This window comes from Mustela nivalis (assembly GCF_964662115.1).
Source record: "Mustela nivalis genome assembly, chromosome: 19".
In the NCBI taxonomy this organism is placed as follows: Eukaryota; Metazoa; Chordata; class Mammalia; order Carnivora; family Mustelidae; genus Mustela; species Mustela nivalis.
This window is the reverse complement of record NC_139038.1, coordinates 20,481,249-20,499,379: the sequence shown is the minus strand read 5'-3', so window position 1 is coordinate 20,499,379 and position 18,131 is coordinate 20,481,249. Positions and strand designations below refer to the sequence as shown.

At 39.5% G+C, this 18,131-nt stretch overlaps 1 protein-coding gene across 2 annotated transcripts in view; it reads right to left on the bottom strand.

Annotated features, from left to right (window-relative positions):
* Positions 1-18,131, bottom strand: part of MOSMO (modulator of smoothened) — a 62,285-nt gene that overhangs the window by 5,415 nt on the left and 38,739 nt on the right. The window contains exon 2 of one of the 2 annotated variants that reach the window (XM_082714745.1): positions 1,137-1,349. In XM_082714745.1, coding sequence (XP_082570871.1) covers positions 1,137-1,349 — 213 coding nt within the window. Of the gene's footprint in view, positions 1-770; positions 1,350-18,131 lie in introns of those variants that run through there. The other variant, XM_082714746.1, reaches the window with a different exon arrangement.

Sequence of the window (18,131 nt, the reverse complement as noted above, 5' to 3'; positions counted from 1 at the left end):
GAGTTTCATAGAGAGATAGGGAGAAAATGAGACTCATGAACTAATATCTCTGTCTTAAGGTCTTTAAGGATAAACTGAGCTTTAACATTAATAAGGATCCAAGGGATTATGGCTTACCCCTACCATACAAGTTCTAAATGAAAATATCAAGTGAAAGTAAGCCATGTTATACTATTCACTTTTTAAAACTTACACAAACCTGATATAATTATAAGGCATTGAATTAGAAGTTAAATCCCGTGGTATTTGGCATAAGGAGTGTTATCCTATTTTTTAGAGCAGAGTTTCTCAACAGGGCCTATTGCCACTTTGGGCCTCATAAGTCTTTGTTGTGGGGAGTTGTCCTTTGCATTTGTGGGAGGTTTTGTCATTATCCCTGGCCTCTACTCAAGATGCCAGTAAGACCCCCTTAGCTGTGACCATCAAAAATGTTTCCAGACATTGACAAATATCCCCTGTGTGGAGGGGATGGGGGGGGCAAAATTGCTTTAGAAAGAAGCAAGAAAGCAAAATTACAGAAATATCTTTCCTTTGTGCATTTTTTCCTGCTTTTAACTTGGGAAAAGCCCCTGATGTGCCGGGAAATTAAACGAATTTTGTAGAGTACAAGAGAATGTATAATATATATCATACCCTGGGGCAGAGCTTAATGGAGTATGAAATGTTGATAAATAACTATTAACCAAATGTGTTGGTTTTTTCAATGGTCACACAACTCACAGTAGAAACTCAAAATTAATATTAAAAAACAAACCACCACCTTAATCTAATTTATATTTCGGTACATTTTGTTCTAGATTTACTTTTATTTGGTAGAGGATACCAATACCTTCAAGAAGAGTAAAAGACTCAGGCTAGTGATAGCTCTGAGCCCAGACCTGGAACGCTTATGTCACAATGTGAGCAAAACCAAAATTCGTTAATATAGCATTTCATACAAAGCAATTAATGTTGTGGATGTCTTGATCTTGTGGTGAGAATTCTGAAGAACTGATGGGACTGTGTAGAGTCTATATGACGGCCACAGCAAGTGGTGCTCTTTGATGATTATGGAGTCCTTATGACTGATTCTTGATATCTTCATTAAATACCAGTGTGCATGCCTTCTAGTAATTTAGTAAGCACAGATTACTTACTTCCAGTGAATGCTATCCATCGAGCATATTTTGTAGCTTCTCTCCGCCAGTGGGAAGCCACCAGCAAACCACATGTGACAGTCAATGAAATGATTCCCATGATGATAAAAAACAGTGTGGTGACCCACTCTGGGGGAAGCCGAGGTGGGATGCACGTCCGGTCTCGTCCATGGATTGTTTGACACTGTCGCACGAGGCCCACAGTGAGTGCTCCTGGGGAGATGCAGAAGGTGGGAGTATTTTAATAGGTTTAGCCTTCCTGAGAAGTATCCCCCACCAACACTCCTTTAGTCCTTAAATCTTATTTCTGTGTAGGTCACGCAGGCATTTAATTCCACTGAGTCTCACTATTCAGCATTCATTCCATTGTAGTTACACTTAACATACAAAGTGAACTAAAAAAAAAAAAAAAAAAAAAAAAACCACCTCACAAAACCCACAAAACGCAGTTCTTTCAGTCATTCATTAAGCAAATACTTTTCAGAGTACTTTGTATGAGGCAGTGAGTGTTCTGGGCTCCAGGGAAACAACAGTGAACAAGACAGATGGAGCTCCTGGTCTTGCTGAGCTTACACACTAGCCCAAAGAACTGGAACTCTTCTATTTGCAGATCCAAGACTCACTGTATATTATCTGATTTTGGATGAGGAGAAAAACACCTTTCAGGAAACTGTAGACAAACTTGAAATACGTCTACTCATAATATATAGATACAATTAAATAATGGATTAAGTATTAGAACCAATATATTTTTTTTTTAATTTTTTTTTTTTTTTTTTTTAAATTTGACAGAGAGAAATCACAAGTAGGCAGAGAGGCAGGCAGAGAGAGAGAGGAGGAAGCAGGCTCCCTGCTGAGCAGAGAGCCCGATGTGGGACTCGATCCCAGGACCCTGAGATCATGACCTGAGCCGAAGGCAGCGGCTTAACCACTGAGCCACCCAGGCGCCCTAGAACCAATATATTTTATTAAAGTGAAAAGGCCTAAGAACAGGGGTGCCTGGAGGGGGTTGGTTGGTTAAGCATCCAACTCTTGGTTTTGGTTCAGGTCTTGATCTCAGGGTCCTGGGACTGAGCCCCACACTGGGCTCTGTACTCAGCACAGAGTCTGCTTGAGATTCTCTCTCCCTCTCCCTCTGGACTTCCCCTGGCTTGCAAGCTCTTGTTCTAAAATAAATAAATAAACAAAAACATATAAATAAAATCTAAAAAAAGAAAAAGAAAGATCTAAGAATATTACAATAGAAATACTTTTCAATTAAATTTAAGAAAATGTTGGGAAAACTAGTGGGTTCCTCCCTGTGGTAAGTTCAACAACTCCTGTGCAATGCACAAGTGTTCAGATTGCTAAACCATTACTAGTATGCTTCAGCAGAAAAGCATAAAGTCATTAGTGATAATTTTTCAAATGCCCCTTCTCCCATTTACATAACATGATGGCAATTTTTGTAAAACATTAGGTGCTATATTTTTTTTAAAGATTTAATTTATTTATTTGACAGACAGAAATCACAAGTAGGCAGAGAGGCAGGCATAGAGAGAGAGGAGGAAGCAGAGTCCCTACGGAGCAGAGAGCCTGATGCGGGGCTCGATCCCAGGACCCCGGGATAATGACCTGAGCCGAAGGCGGAGGCTTTAACCCACTGAGCCACCCAGGTGCCCCAGGGCTCAAATTTAACATAACCTCCTGTGCCTATAGATCTGAGTGGGATTGTTCCTGCTTCCCCTCCTGACTGGCATACCACACCAGGTGAATACAAACAGAACAAGTAAGAAAATGAAAATTAGAGCTATCCCTTCCACAAAGCAAATGGAAATAAGCTAACAGATGTTCGGTTTTAAAAGAATTATGTTCCTGTATTTACAAAAGTCCTTATTACCACAAATTGAGATCAAACACTCTGCAGCTACGTTCTGGAAGAAAAGAAGGCTTAAGCTAGCTGATAGTCATAAGATATGCTGTATATAAGAAAAGCAATTCACAAAATTGTGAATTATTGAATGTCTTTGTGTCCAGCACTGTTATAGTGGTTAGAGATTCCAAAAACTAATACTCTGTCACACTTACAGTGAAAATAGATTTTCCCTAAATAAATTATACAGTCTAGTACAAAGACTCAACATTGTTGCTAAAGTTCTTTTTCATGAGTAAGACTCTAAGTCAACATAGTTTCTATCATAGTCACATATTTTCCATAAGTTGTCTGGGGAAAAAGATCTGCAAATGTACCTGTGCTGCTACTATTACATCTTGTAAATTCTGGTACTGTTAGTATCCAAACTCACACCAGGTCTTTAAATCTCAACTTTTACTTCAAAGAATTATGTCCCGCTTGTAGATTCAAATCCATTGCTTATGTTGACTAGCCAAGATCTTTTACATCCTCCAAATTCTCTGGACACATCACACAATCGTGTACTTGATTTTTTTTTTTAATATTTTATTTACTTATTTGACAGACAGATCACAAGTAGGCAGAGAGGCAGGCAGAGAGAGGGGAGAGAAGTAGGCTCCCTGTCAAGCAGAGAGCCCAATGTGGGGCTTGATCCCAGGACCCTGGGATCATGACCCGAGCCGAAGGTAGAGGCTTTAACCCACTGAGCCACTCAGGCGCCCCTCGTGTACTTGATTTTAAGGTAATTTCTTTTTATCTCAAACAGAAAATGGGCTTTGAAGGAAGGAACTGACCCCTCACTTGACTGGTAACCCGCAGAATGGCCTGCAGCAGTGGGCACGAAGCAGGAATTAATAAGCAATTGGTGAACTTAAAAGAATTTAAAACGAGCTGTATTTAAAATCACATAGCATTAAATAGTTTCTTCTACAGACCTTGTCTTGGGGTGATTTCCTAAAGCGCACTAATTAATAATTTAGGCACAAGCTCATTCACTGATTTTTGTTTTGTTTTACCCAACAGGTCTTTTGCTTCTGTAAGGGGCCTGTAATTCCATTTCTCAAACAACCAATCCATCTTCACCCTGCAGCTGTTTCCTAGGTAACCAATCCAGCCAAATAAAAGACTTGCACACAATAGGAAAAAGGAAACCAAACTAGGAACTACAGCATCCCACATGCCTCTCAGTAGCTCACCTGTATAGCATTACACACAAAAGGAAGTCATAATGAGTCTTAGCCTGTTGAGTGGGTATCTTAACCAAAGAGGCTTCTGAGTCTCATCATCTATAGATCTAGACACTGCTGAAAAGATTTAACTGAACCAGTCTGAGCATGTCTGTTGCTACAATGAGGATGATTATAAAGCAAGTCATCACTACAAGTAAAAGCTGTGCCACAGAAAATCGGAAACACAAGGGTTATAAAGCAGACACACAAACCCAACAGAGTCTGTCAGAGCTAACTGCATCTAGTAAGTGCTTGCCTACCTGGCCACAGAGGGCAGTGGGATGACAGGGTTTCTGATGAGAAGAAGTCAGTTGTCAGCAGCACTGAGGATCTTGTGGATAGGGAAATACACTTTTTTCCTGCTGTTTTTCATGATTTTATGTCTTTGGTTTTTTACTATGATTTGTCTATGTGTGGTTTAAAATCTACCCTACCTGGAATTTGTTGAGATTCTTCAATGTGCAAATTTAAACTTTTCATCAAATTTGGAGAGATTTCAGTCCTTATTTTGTCAGTTATTCTTTCAACTCCTTTCTTTCTCTTTTCCCCTCCTAGGACTCCCATGATATATTTGCTGGAAGGCCTGGTAATATCCTGTTGGTCTCTCAGCGAAGGCAGACACTTAACAACTGAGCCACCCTGGTGCCCACCCCACTGGTCTCTCAATTGTTCTATTCATTTATTATTATTTTTCTGCTTCTCAGATTAAATCATTTCAATTGACTTGTCTTTGAATTTGCTGAGTCTTCTGCCAACTTTTCATTTCAGTTATTGCTCAGGAATTTCTTTTTTCTTTATATAATTTCCATCTTTTTATTAGATATTCTCTATGTGATGAGACATTGTTTTCTTGCATTAGGTCTTTATACATGATTTCCTTTATTTTTTGGAATGCACTTACAAGAGCTAAACTTGTACATGTACATTTAAACTCTTTGTCTAGTAACCCCAGTATCTGGGCTTCCTCAGGGGCTGTGTCTACTGACTGCTTTTATTTTTCTTGTATATAGGCCATACCTCCCTGTTTGTGTTTTGTGATTTTTAGTTGAAGACTTAAAATGTAAAATATTACAATGTGACAACTATGGAAATCAAATCCTCCCAACCACAGGGTTTATTGTTGTTACTGCTTACTGATTTTCCTGGAAAGTTCTGTAGAGTTTGGATCATTGCTGTGTCTCTGTTCCATTAGCTTAGTAGTCAGCTAATGGCTAGAATGAGATTTCTTTTTTTTAAGATTTTTTAAAATCATATGTTTGACAGACAGAAAGAGCACAAGGTGGCAGGGGCAGAGGGAAAAGGAGAAACAGACTCCCCCTGAGCAGGAAGCCCAATGCTGGACTCGATCCCAGGACTCCAGAATCATCACCTGAGCTGAAGGCAGATGCTTAACTGATTGAGCCACTCAGATGCCCCTGGAATAAGATTTCTTTAAGTCCTTTGAATTGGTGTCACTCAGCCTTTTCTCTCTGTGTCTGTTGTGGTACATTTTCACTGATGCATTAAGCAATTAACAACTCTGCCTTAGTATGCTCTTCCTGCTTGCATAGAGCCTCAAGGTTAGCTAGAGGGAAGAGATTAATTAAGACCTTCATAGGTCTTTCCTGGATATGTGAAAAGCCCTAAATATATGTATAGCCTTACAGACTCCGGGGGATATGTTGGAGTTTTTCAAAGACTCTTTTGGCCATCCTTTTCCTTTATGTTTTTTAGTTAGCCTTTTGTTAATGTCAAATAATACCACCTCAGCTAAGTACCTGTAATCTTTAAAAATTTTTATTTACTTATTTATTTATTTGAGAGAGAGAAAGTGCATGAAAGGGGGGGGGGTGGACAAAGGGAGAGGGACAAGCAGACTCCCCACTGAGTAGGGAGCCTGACAAGAGGCCGAATTCCAGGCCCCTGAGATCACGACCCAGGCCAAAGGCAGATGCTCAACCAACTGAGCCACCTAGGTACCTGCAATGTTAAACAACTACTGCTGATTGTTTTGAACAAATATTCTGGGGGTGAGACTAAGCAAGCTCTGAATCTGAATAAAGGTAAGGCCTGAGGAGATTCTCAGTAAGCTGACATATCAAATGGTAGCAATTCTCTGAGGATGGGGCTTTAAGGAACACCAGACCCTTTCGCCTTTCAAGGGGTTGCTGAGCTGCTGGTTTACACGACTACCAAAGTTGCAAGGCTACTGGCTTTCAAGGCTACTGTGTAGCTGAGGAGAGGTGATGTGCGATTAGCATAATTTAAACTACCACAAAGCTTGCTGTTCTTGAGAAGATTCAGGTGATTTTCTTAAACAAATGCTTCTTGGATTGCTGTGAACCTGAGTTAATTTCTGAAGTTTTGAAAAAGTTGATCTGACAATTTTACCAGTATTCTCATTGCATTTATGGAGGAGAGGGTTTTCAGAAGTCCCTGGTCCATCATCACAGAGGTTAAACCCAATGGGTCACAATCTGAATCATAGCTTTGACATACCTGGGCAGGTCCCATAATTTTCCTAAACTTCCAGCAGAAGTTTCTGTGAGCATTAAATAAATGATGAGATAATACTTGTAAGCTACTGCAACTAAATAACTATTACATGTCTTCAGGGAAGTAAAAATATTTTTGTTTTAGTTAAAAAATACACAGGGCAGTAGTAGACACAATTATTTAACACAACAGTACACTCATGCAACTCATATTCCAAAATAAAAGGTTGACATCTGGGGCGCCTGGGTGGCTCAGTGGGTTAAGCCGCTGCCTTCGGCTCAGGTCATGATCTCAGCGTCCTGGGATCGAGCCCCCCATCGGGCTCTCTGCTCCACAGGGAGCCTGCTTCCCTTTCTCTCTCTCTCTGCCTGCCTCTCTGCCTACTTGTGATCTCTGTCTGTCAAATAAATACATAAAATTAAAAAAAAAAAATAAAAGGTTGACATCTGATGGTTGCTATGATTGCCAGTCATAAAAAGTACTCAGGACATCACTCTCCTGCCCAACTGCTTTAGTGTCTATGGTTCATGTTGAAGATGAAGCATAACGCAAGTTCAGACTTGCTGAAATAAAAGCTCTGGGGACAGTCTGTATTTTATAGGAACAGAAAGCTGGGAACATTGAGATTGAGAATGCTTTGCTAATAGAGTGAAATTACAAAATGTTTTGTTAGATAGCAAGTAAACAGAGAACAATCATTAATCTTTTTAGTTTGATTTTCTTTTCCCTTAAACCCCACTGGCTGTTATATCTCTTCTTAAAATACAACTGTTACAGCTGTTTGCAAGTAGGACTGTAGTTTGGAGGTCATTTCTCATTTTAAAACTGACGAAATCATACCAACACTGTCCTCTCATTGTAGCTTATTCTTTCAGCCCTTACTCCATAAACATGGTCTTGGGTCTAATCCTATAAAGACATTAAGCACAAAATAGCAGTGAATTTCTATTTTATTTTATTTTATTATTATTATTTTTTAATGAACGGGAACTTTTTTTTTAATTTTTTAAAAATATTTTAGTTATTTATTTGACAGACAGAGATCACAAGTAGGCAGAGAGGCAGACAGAGAGAGAGGAGGAAGCAAGCTCCCCGCTGAGCAGAGAGCCCAACGCGGGGCTCGATCCCAGGACCCTGGGATCATGACTCGAGCCGAAGGCAGAGGCTTTAACCTACTGAGCCACCCAGGCACCCCTGAATTTCTATTTTAAAATCTGCCTTATCAGGGGCACCTGGGTGGCTCAGTTGGTTAAGTGACTGCTTTTGGCTCAGGTCACGGTCTTGGTCTTGGGAGTCCTAGGATCGAGCCCCGCATGGGGCTTCCTGCTCGGCAGGGAGCCTGCTTCTCCCTCTGACCCTCCCGCTTCTCATGCTGGCTCTCTCTCTCTCACAAATAAATAAATAAAATCTTTAAAAAAATAAAATAAAATCTGCCTTATCAACAAGTACAATAAGGTACCAGAATCCATCCTATTACAATCCTAATCATTGAAGCCCTTAGTATATAATGCATGAAGTCATTAAAGATAAGCTCACCGCAATGTTTAAGCTGTCCGTACAATGTATGAAAAATACATGGAAGAGTATTTATCACATGACTCACAGTGGACTACTTTGGTTGAACAGGACTAGAGGGTGGAATGGGGCTGAGAACCGTTGTACTTTTCATTGTCTTATCTGAGCATAGATAAATTCATACAATTCTGTCCTTTAAAGAAATGTGCAGGGGGGCAAGTGAGTGGCTCAGTGTTTTGTGCCTCTGCCTTCAGCTCAGGTCATGGTCCCAAGGTCCTGGGATTGAGCCCCCACATTGGGTTCTCTGCTCATTGGGGAGCCTGCTTCCCCCACTCTTTCTGCCTGCCTCTCTGCCTGCTTGTGATCTGTCAAATAAATAAAATCTTAAAAAAAAGATGTGCAGGGAGGGTAGGAGCTATGGTGAATGCTGTGAATTGTGGAAGACTGATGAATCACAGACCTGTACCCCTGAAACAAATAAGACATTATATGTTAATTAAAAATATATGCATTCATTTATTTAAGAGAGGGAGGGGGAAAGGGTGAGGGAGAAAATCTTAAGCAGTCTCCATGCCCAGTGCAGAGCCTGATGTGGGGCTTAATCTCACAACCCTGAAATCATGACCTGAGCTGAAATCAAGAGTAGGATGCTTAACTGACTGAGCCACCCAGACGCCCCTGTGCATTCACTCTGTATTTTAAAATTCTAAAGTGTTTATAAAAGTGTTACATATTAGATTTAAATAAAATGTACTAACTGTACTTACACACTGTGAAATCTTTCAATCATGTATGAATTTAAGCACATGCTCTGGATCTAAAATAAATTAGAGGATGCCAAAGCAATTAGAATAAGGTAAATCAGGTAGAGAACTAAAATAGAATTTAAATTACTGTGTCTACAATTTCTATTCCATTTCAACTAAAGTATCATGAGAAAGCACCATGGAAGAATTCAGCAGATCATACCGGAATATTCATTGTTTCTTCCCAGAGTAATGTGGCAGAACAAACCCAAAACAATTTTAACATTCATTTCACTAAATGGTTTCCATGTTTTACATGTAGAAGTGAGCTGGATTAAGGGAGAGGAAACTGGTAAAGGGAACAAAATCAAACAAATTTGGTAGGCCAACTGTTTTTATGGGCAGAAAAGTTTACAAAAGTATTTTAATAAAAGGGCTGAACATTAATAACTCTACATACAGCCTTCAATCACTGAAAAGGTTCATCTGTGGACAATGATCAAGAAGTAAACAAGCAATGCAGCAGACAAAAGTGGCCAAAAAGAGCCTTAAAATTAGGAATTTCAGAGCTAGAAAGGATCTCAGAGATCATCAATTCTAATCTCTCCAGTCTAGGGTTTGAAGAACATGGAGGCCCAGACAGGTTAAGTGCTAAGTCCAAGAATACAAAGTAACTAGTAGTGCCAAGACTAAAACCAGGGTTTTCAATTAACCACCCCTAAACCATTTCTACCACATGATGCTCACTTCTTGAACACCTTTCATTTAATAAAGAATAGCATTCCTAAAAATATCATCAGAAGCATTTAGATTTATATCAGAGCAGACTTAATTACAACTTTGTAAGCACAGAGAGAGTGAGTCTAAGAGGATCCTTCACAGGAGGTCAATACAAAGTGGGAGAAGATATTTTTGTCAGTTCATAGGAGTGACTCCTCTGAGTTTTATTCACTCTGAAATACAGCTTCCTCCCACGCCCACACTTCTCGTAAATGTTCAAGGAATACGCCACTCCCAGCTCATGCTCCTTAAAGAAATAACCCAATTTCTTAGTCTCAAGAAAAAAAGATTTTATTGGTTATTTAAAGACTACTCTCAAACATTACAAAACACTCATAGTTGTCTTATTTATTTGTATTGTACAGAAAATGTGCACCCCATCACCTTCTTATAAAGGACTTTACAGGGTCAGTCACAATAAATAAATAACTTTCCTGAGGGTACAGCAAAGGTTCCATGGTATGACTTCCAGGTCTGTCAAAATAACTTCTTTTGCCAACTACTTGGTATCTCAACACTAAATTCAAAATCTTTTCTTCAATAAATTGCACTCCCTTAATCTACGTAAGTAAAATAATTCTGATTAAAAAAATCACATTTTGGGTGGCCCCTGGGTGGCTCAGTGGGTTCAAGTCTCTGCCTTCGGCTCAGGTCATGATTCTGAAGTCCTGGGATCAAGCCCTGCATCGGGTTCTCTGCTTGGCGGGGAACCTGCTTCCCCCCCTCCCTGCCTGCTCCTCTGCCTACTTATGAACTCTGTCAGAAGAATAAATAAAATCTTAAAAAAAAAAAAAATTACATTTTAAACTATTTAGTCACATATCCATTGACCTAACTGGGAGCTATCATCCCACAGCAGTAGGGATTCAGGCTCTGGATTCAGATTCCAGGTGCACCATTTGCTGGCAGTGCAATTTCAGGCAAATTATTTAACCTCTGTGAGCCTCAGTTTCCTCAACTGTAAATGAGGATAAAAACAAAATGATCTCATAGTGTTGTACAGATTATGAGGGGTAATATGTGTAAAGCACTTAGAACAAATGCCTGGTACTGAGTAGTAAGTTGGTAAATGCTAATTATTATTAATGAGGGGTGCCTGGGTAGCTCAGTCGTTTGGGCATCTGCCTCCGGCTCAGATCATGATCCCAGGATTCTGGGATCGAGCCCCACATCGGGCTCCCTGCTCAGTGGGAAGCCTGCTTCTCCTTCTCCCTCCTCCACTGCTTGTGTTCCCTCTTTCACTGTGTCTCTCTCTGACAAATACATAAAATCTTTAAAAAATAAATAAGTAAATAAATATTATTAATGATATATATATTTTTTTTTTCACCAAAAGTATGTATTTTTACTTTAAGGAAACAATCTATGGGATTCCACCTTCTTTTTAAATTTATTGTTCTCTCTTGGGTTTAGATGAAAAATATTATAAACAAGTGTTCAATTTGTGTAGATCTACTGAATTATTTAAAAATGAATCAGAGTTGTAAAAGCTTAGAGTCTAGAAAATGCAAGGAAAGCAAATTTAACACTGAAATGACTGTTATTCTGTGTTGTTAGCAGAGTCCCTTAATTATAAAAGAGGATGGATTTAAGAATGGAGAGTTTTCGAGAAAGGCAAAAGTTCTGATTCTGACAGCTGCTCTTGTATTTAATCTTTATGAGGAGTTTGTATTCTCACCGTAGTTATATTTGGCTTCAGATTGAAAATGTAAACTGATATCTCCCTCAATTTCCAACATCAGAAAACACTACCTAAGCTTTCACAGAAATATATAAAACATTACATATGTGGTAAGCTGTGAACTCCTAAGCAAAGACATGGTGGTCTAAGGAAACCATACATTAGAGAAGGTCTCTGCTGAATTTGAACAGCCTGGCACTATGCCATGAGATACTCTTGACTTTTCTGTCCAGGTCTAGGAGACATAGTGCACTATGCCAAGCTTTCCTTCATTCAGCAGATACTTAGCACATGTTCTATGCAATACAATGTGGGAAGTATGAAGAGAAACATGGACATTATCCGTGTATTTCCAGAGGCTATAATATATACAGAGAGCTAAGATGAACACTCAAAGAAAATTACAAAGCGTAATTGTGAGGTAATAGAAAATATATATATTGGTCTCTACCTCTGAACCCCTAAAATCCCTGTAATTTCCAAAGTGGTAAGAACACTAGGATCATCTATATTCTTATATTGGTCTTTGACCTTTGTTCCTGACACAGGGCTCCTGAAACCTTTGTAAATTCCTGGGTGATAAGATGTCTTTTGGTCTAATGAGACTCCTGGGTAAGGGTTAGTCACCTGCCACCCCACCCGTTCTCTTGAGAAAAGGTATGAAATGAGTTAATGATCAACCGTGCCTATGTGATGAAGCATCCCTAACATCTCAAAAGTACAGGGTTTGGAAAGCTTCCAGGTTGATAGCGGAAGAGGAGCATGCGCAGAGAGACCGTGGATGCTCCATGGCCCTTCCCACATCCCTTGCCCTGTGCATTTCTTCCATCTGGATGTTCACCTATATCCTTTATAAATCCTGTGCTCTTTTATGATAAACTGGTAAGCCAAAGTAAGCGTTTCCCTGAGTTCTGTGAGCCACTCTAGTAAATGAATTGAACCCAAGGAGGGAGTCACTGGAACCTCCAATTTTTAGCCAATAACCACAGGTGACAGCCTGGGCTTGCGACTGGCATCTGAAGTGTCTGTGTGGGAGGTGGAGTGGCAGGGGCAGTCTTCTGAGACTGAGGCCCCCCACTTTTTTTTAAGATTTTATTCATTTATTCATGAGAGACAGAGAGAGAGAGGCAAAGGCAGAGGGAGAAGCAGGCTTCCTGCTCCCACTTCCGATGTGGGACTCGATCCCACAGGACTTTGGGATCATGACATGTGCCCAAGGCAGAAGCCTAACCATCTGAGCCAACCAGGAACCTGAGAATGAGTCCTTTACCTGTGGGATCTAACACTGTCTTTGGATAGTGTCAGAACTGATTAAAATTGTAGGACACCTGGTTGGTGTCACCAAGAATTACCTATTGTGAGGGGAGAACACATTTGGTGACCAGATGTGTCAGAAATGAAGTGTGCTGTGAGTAGTAAATGAAACTCACAGGAAAGACAGACTTGGAAGGGAAGAACTGGGTTTTTGCCTACACAGGAAGGAAAAACCCGAGTTTTACCTTTGTAACAATAGATAGCAGGAAGTGATCTAATGACAAGAGAATTGTGCTGCCTAGTGAGACTAGGAAGCTGGAGATAAGCACTCTATCCACAGGCACATTATTCATGGAATTTTGAGCAAGAAACTTCACTTCTTTAGGTCTATGCCACATTTTACAAATGAATTATTTGTTAAGGGGCTCCTGATAACTCTTCACATTGTTTATATTAGCTTTATTGAGGTATACTTTAGATACAATGAAATTTGCCATTTTATGTGTATAATTCAATGAGTTTTGACAACTGTACGTCACTTCAGTCATGACACAGAATATTACCACAAAAAATTCCCTCATAATCCTTTGCAGTCAATCCCTTTCCTGCAAGCTCCCAAGATAGACTTGCTTTCTATTACTAGAGTTTTGTCTCTTACAGAGTTTCCCATAAATAGAATCATACATTGTTTGCTTTTATGAATAAAGCAGCTACAAACTACAAACCTTTGCATACTGGTCTTTGCACAGACACGTGTGGTGGTGTGGGTAGGCATTAGCCAATCCACTGAGGCCCTGAATAAAACAAAAGGCTAAGGAAGGAGGAATTCACCCTTTTCCTTTCCTTTACAGATACTTTCCCCTAGTCTTGCTTTTAATTTTTTTTTTTTTTAAAGTAAACTCTATGTCCTATGGGGCTCAAACTCACGACCCCAAATCAAAAATCACAAGCTCTATTGACTGTGCCAGCCAGGCACGTGTTGCCTTTAAATTTTCTTAACGGTGGTTTTTTTTTTTTTTTTTAAAGATTTTGTTTGTTTGTTTATTTATTTATTTATTTATTTAGATTTTATTTATTTATCAGAGAGAGAGATGGGGAGAGAGCGAGCACAGGCAGACAGAATGGCAGGCAGAGGCAGAGGGAGAAGCAGGCTCCCTGCTGAGCAAGGAGCCCGATGTGGGACTCGATCCCAGGACGCTGGGATCATGACCTGAGCCGAAGGCAGCTGCTTAACCAACTGAGCCACTCAGGCGTCCCTTGTTTATTTATTTGACAGACAGGGATCACAAGTAGGCAGAGACACAGGCAGAGAGGAGGAAGCAGGCCCCCTGCTGAGCAGAGAGCCCGATGTGGGGCTCGATCCCAGGACCCTGAGATCATGACCTGAGCCAAAGGCAGAGGATTAACCCACTGAGCCACCCAGGAGCCCCTTAACGGTGGTTTTTGAAGGATAAATGTTTTAAGTTTGACAGAGTCCAACTTACCAATTTCTTATCCTACCTTCTATGACTACTTAGCAGTGGAGGGAGAATATCCTACAGTTTTAATCCCAAACTGAGACCTAAGTAATCAGAGACTATATCAGGTAAGGCACCAGAAAACTTTCATTGTTTTTAAAGCTGTCTATAAGGAGATTACCAGTGGCTCACTGAAAAAAGACTGCTTAGGAGAACTCAATTTTCCTTATTACATCTGGAAAGATAGCTAAAAATGATATTTCTTCAACAACTTAAAGAACAAATACACTGGGGCACCTGGGTGGCTCAGTTGGTTGAGCAACTGTCTTTGTCTCAGGTCATGATCCCAGAGTGCCAGGATCGAGTCCCACATCGGGCTCCCAGCTCCTTGGGGAGTCTGCTTCTCCCTCTGACCTTCTCCCCTCTCATGCTCTCTCTCACTTTCTCTCTCAAATAAATAAAATCTTTAAAAAAATAAAATAAAAAAGAATACATTTTAAGAATAGCTCTTTATTCCTTATTTAAACAAAAAGTCTAATTCAGATGCTTAGAAATTATCAACTGCATTACTTTTGGAAGATTAGCTCATTGCAAAATCTAGTCACTGAGTAAATAAGAGATAACATATTAAGAATAATAACGACAGATAACAAAAAAAAAAAAAAAAAAACAATGACAGATAACATCTGGCAAGAGGGAGAGGGTTATTATATCATAGCAACCCTCAGTTGAAACAACCAAGGATATTACAAAGTACATTCTTATAAAACCAAACCTTGTCAATAATAAAATTATAAAGACTATCATCAATGATCTTCAAGTTCACTCCCAAGATACCTTTTGTATCTTCACATTCTTTCTAGGGAATCTCAATTAGATTCACAGATTCAATTATCACCTATAAGCCAATGACTCACATATTTTTTCCTGGTTGAGAATGCTTAAGATCTACTCTCTTACTTATTTCAAGTACACAACAGAGTATTAGAAACTACAGTCATCATGCTGAGTATTAGATCCTAAGAACTTACTCATCCGATAACTGAAAGTTTGTAACTTTTTATCAACACCGCCCTCTTTCCCTCCCTGCCCTCCAGCCCCTGGCAACTACCATTCCACTGTTTCTAGAAGTGGATTTGAGCTACAGATATTTTATCTTAGATATTTTGAGAACTCCTGCTCTAGAGATAGGTTTTCTTTCAATACTTGCTTCTAATCAAAGATATGATCTGACCTAAAGAGAAACACCCGATTACATTTGGCAAGAAAGATGTTTCTTAAACACTTTTATTTCCTTTTGAGGTTTAATAGTTTAAATAACCAAGTATCTGGTGCTGATACTTCTTGGACAATTCTATCTCTGGTTTTGTAGCAGCTTTAAAGCAACCATTATCTAGGTCCTTGAGAACTAAGGAAGTATGTTGTTTACAGACCACAAAAGGCAGAAAGTTGACAGAACACACCCAAGCACAACTTAATGAAATTAATTTCACTTGCACTAGTTTAAGAGGGATTTTCCTTTTAACTTCCAAAATTAAGGTCAGTGTTTGAAAAAATACTTCCATAGAGTGAATTCTCTAGCCACAAAATAGATAAATCAATCAATAGAACAGAATCAAACACACCTCAGCAGACCAACTACATACAAGATGGCTCTAGAAATCAATGGAAAGAATGGTCAATTTAGTAAATTTGGATTATCAACTTGCTATTTAGAAAAGAAGAAATGAATTAATGCACGGAAATAAAATGGGAGATGAATATAAAAATTAAAATCACTGAAGTTAAAAAAAAAAGGGAAAATACTTGAGTTGTCTGTGTGGTCTTAAAAACAGAGAAGACCTTTCTGTCTATATATGTAAATTCAGACTCTATTAATAAAAAAAACATGATTGTAATTTAAAGTTAACAATAGATTCTCCCTCTTCCTCTGGCCCCTCCCCTGCTCATGCTTGCTCTCTCAAAGAAATAAATAAAATCTTAAAGAAACATGCATAAAACAAGGTAATGTAATGACTGGTTGACAGAATGTGACCAGAGACTCCAAGGAACGTAACCCTGTATTTCCTCTAGGGACAATGATCCAATATTTACTAAATCAGCATTCACAGTGACTTTACAGAACATAACTACCAAAAGAGAATATGTCTTAAGATTTCTGTTAGCCAGGGCGCCTGGGTGGCTCAGTGGGTTAAGCCGCTGCCTTCGGCTCAGGTCATGATCTCGGGGTCCTGGGATCGAGTCCCGCATCGGGCTCTCTGCTCAGCAGGGAGCCTGCTTCCTCCTCTCTCTCTCTCTGCCTGCCTCTCTGCCTACTTGTGATTTCTCTCTGTCAAATAAATAAATAAAATCTTTAAAAAAAAAAAAAGATTTATGTTAGCCAGGGTTCTTTAAAAATAGAGAAATAGGGGTGCCTGGGTGGCTCAGTGGGTTAAGCCGCTGCCTTCAGCGATTGAGTCCCGCATCGGGCTCTCTGCTCAGCGGGGAGCCTGCTTCCCTCTCTCTCTCTCTGCCTGCCTCTCCGACTACTTGTGATTTCTCTCTGTCAAATAAATAAATAAAATCTTTAAAAAAAAATAGAGCAATAAAATCACTGCACAGCTCTCCTGTGTATTCTAATCCTATATCCCTCAGCTTCCTGCTTCTCATGGTGATGATACAGCTGTTTCAACTTCGCTTAACTCGAATTTTTCTTCACAGGGCCCTCCAAAGAAATTAAATCAGAATGAGTTACTATTGACACTCAAAAGACTTAAAATTTTATTCCATGAGTGATCCTTTGGACAGCCTGAACCTGCACTAATATGATACCCACTAGAATTGAGTACTTGAGATGTATCTGCTACAAAAAAAATTTTTTTTGACACTAAGTAATGCGTTTAAATTTACTGTCACCCTCTTAGCGTTAAGAAATCTTTTTAGGAAATGCAAAGGGCAGACACTTTTTTGGGGGGGGGATCCAATAACTAATCATTTTTATCAGATTCGATATATCTTTACTACCCATCAACACCCACAACCAGCCAATTTATAAAAATTATGAAGATCTAGCACCAAAACTGCCTTTTTTTTTTTTTTAAAGATTTTATTTATTTATTTGACAGAGATCCCAAGTAGGTAGAGAGGCAGGCAGAGAGAGAGAGGAGGAAGTAGGCTCCCTGCTGAGCAGAGAGCCCGATGCGGGGCTCGATCCCAGGACCCTGAGATCATGACCTGAGCCGAAGGCAGCGGCTTAACCCACTGAGCCACCCAGGCGCCCCCAAAACTGACTTTCTTACACCTTTCCCACTCTGGTAAGGTGACACCAGAAAACATGTTCATTTTTCTAAAATACCCAAACTTGGCACTATGAATTAACTACCAACATGTTAGAATCATGACTATACATAAAGACTACAGAGAAGAGCTGATTCTTTCATTTAGTTATATTATTGCTATTAAACATAAGCTCATCAAGATAATGCACAGGAAGTTGCCAAAATGTGTGAAAAGTTATCCTTAACATGAGGGTCATGAAAAGTAGAACAGACCTGTGGTCGGGAGTATTGTAAGGTACAGAACAAGTCTGCTGGGGATGTGGCACTAACTAGCTCTGTAACCTCACGCATGTTACTGATCTCTGTGACCACTTTCTCCATCTGTAAACTGGGGCTAATAAACAGTATCCACCTCACAGGGCTGGGGGAAATTACTAAATAAGTTTATTCTTGCAGGAAGCTTAGAACAATGCCTGGCACACAGATGTGCTTAATAAATTAGGTGTTGTTCCAGCAAACCATAGAAGTATCTTTCAAGTTGTAGTAAGGTAAATTTTAGATACTTTATACCTTGTACAGTAAATTTATGAAGTTCATAAAAAAAAAGGTGTAAATCTGCAAGTGATGGAATAATGATGAATAACCAAGAGGAACTGTTTCCAAGTCTATCCCTCACTTTGAAAAATGTCAGGTAACTGCTAAGTGGG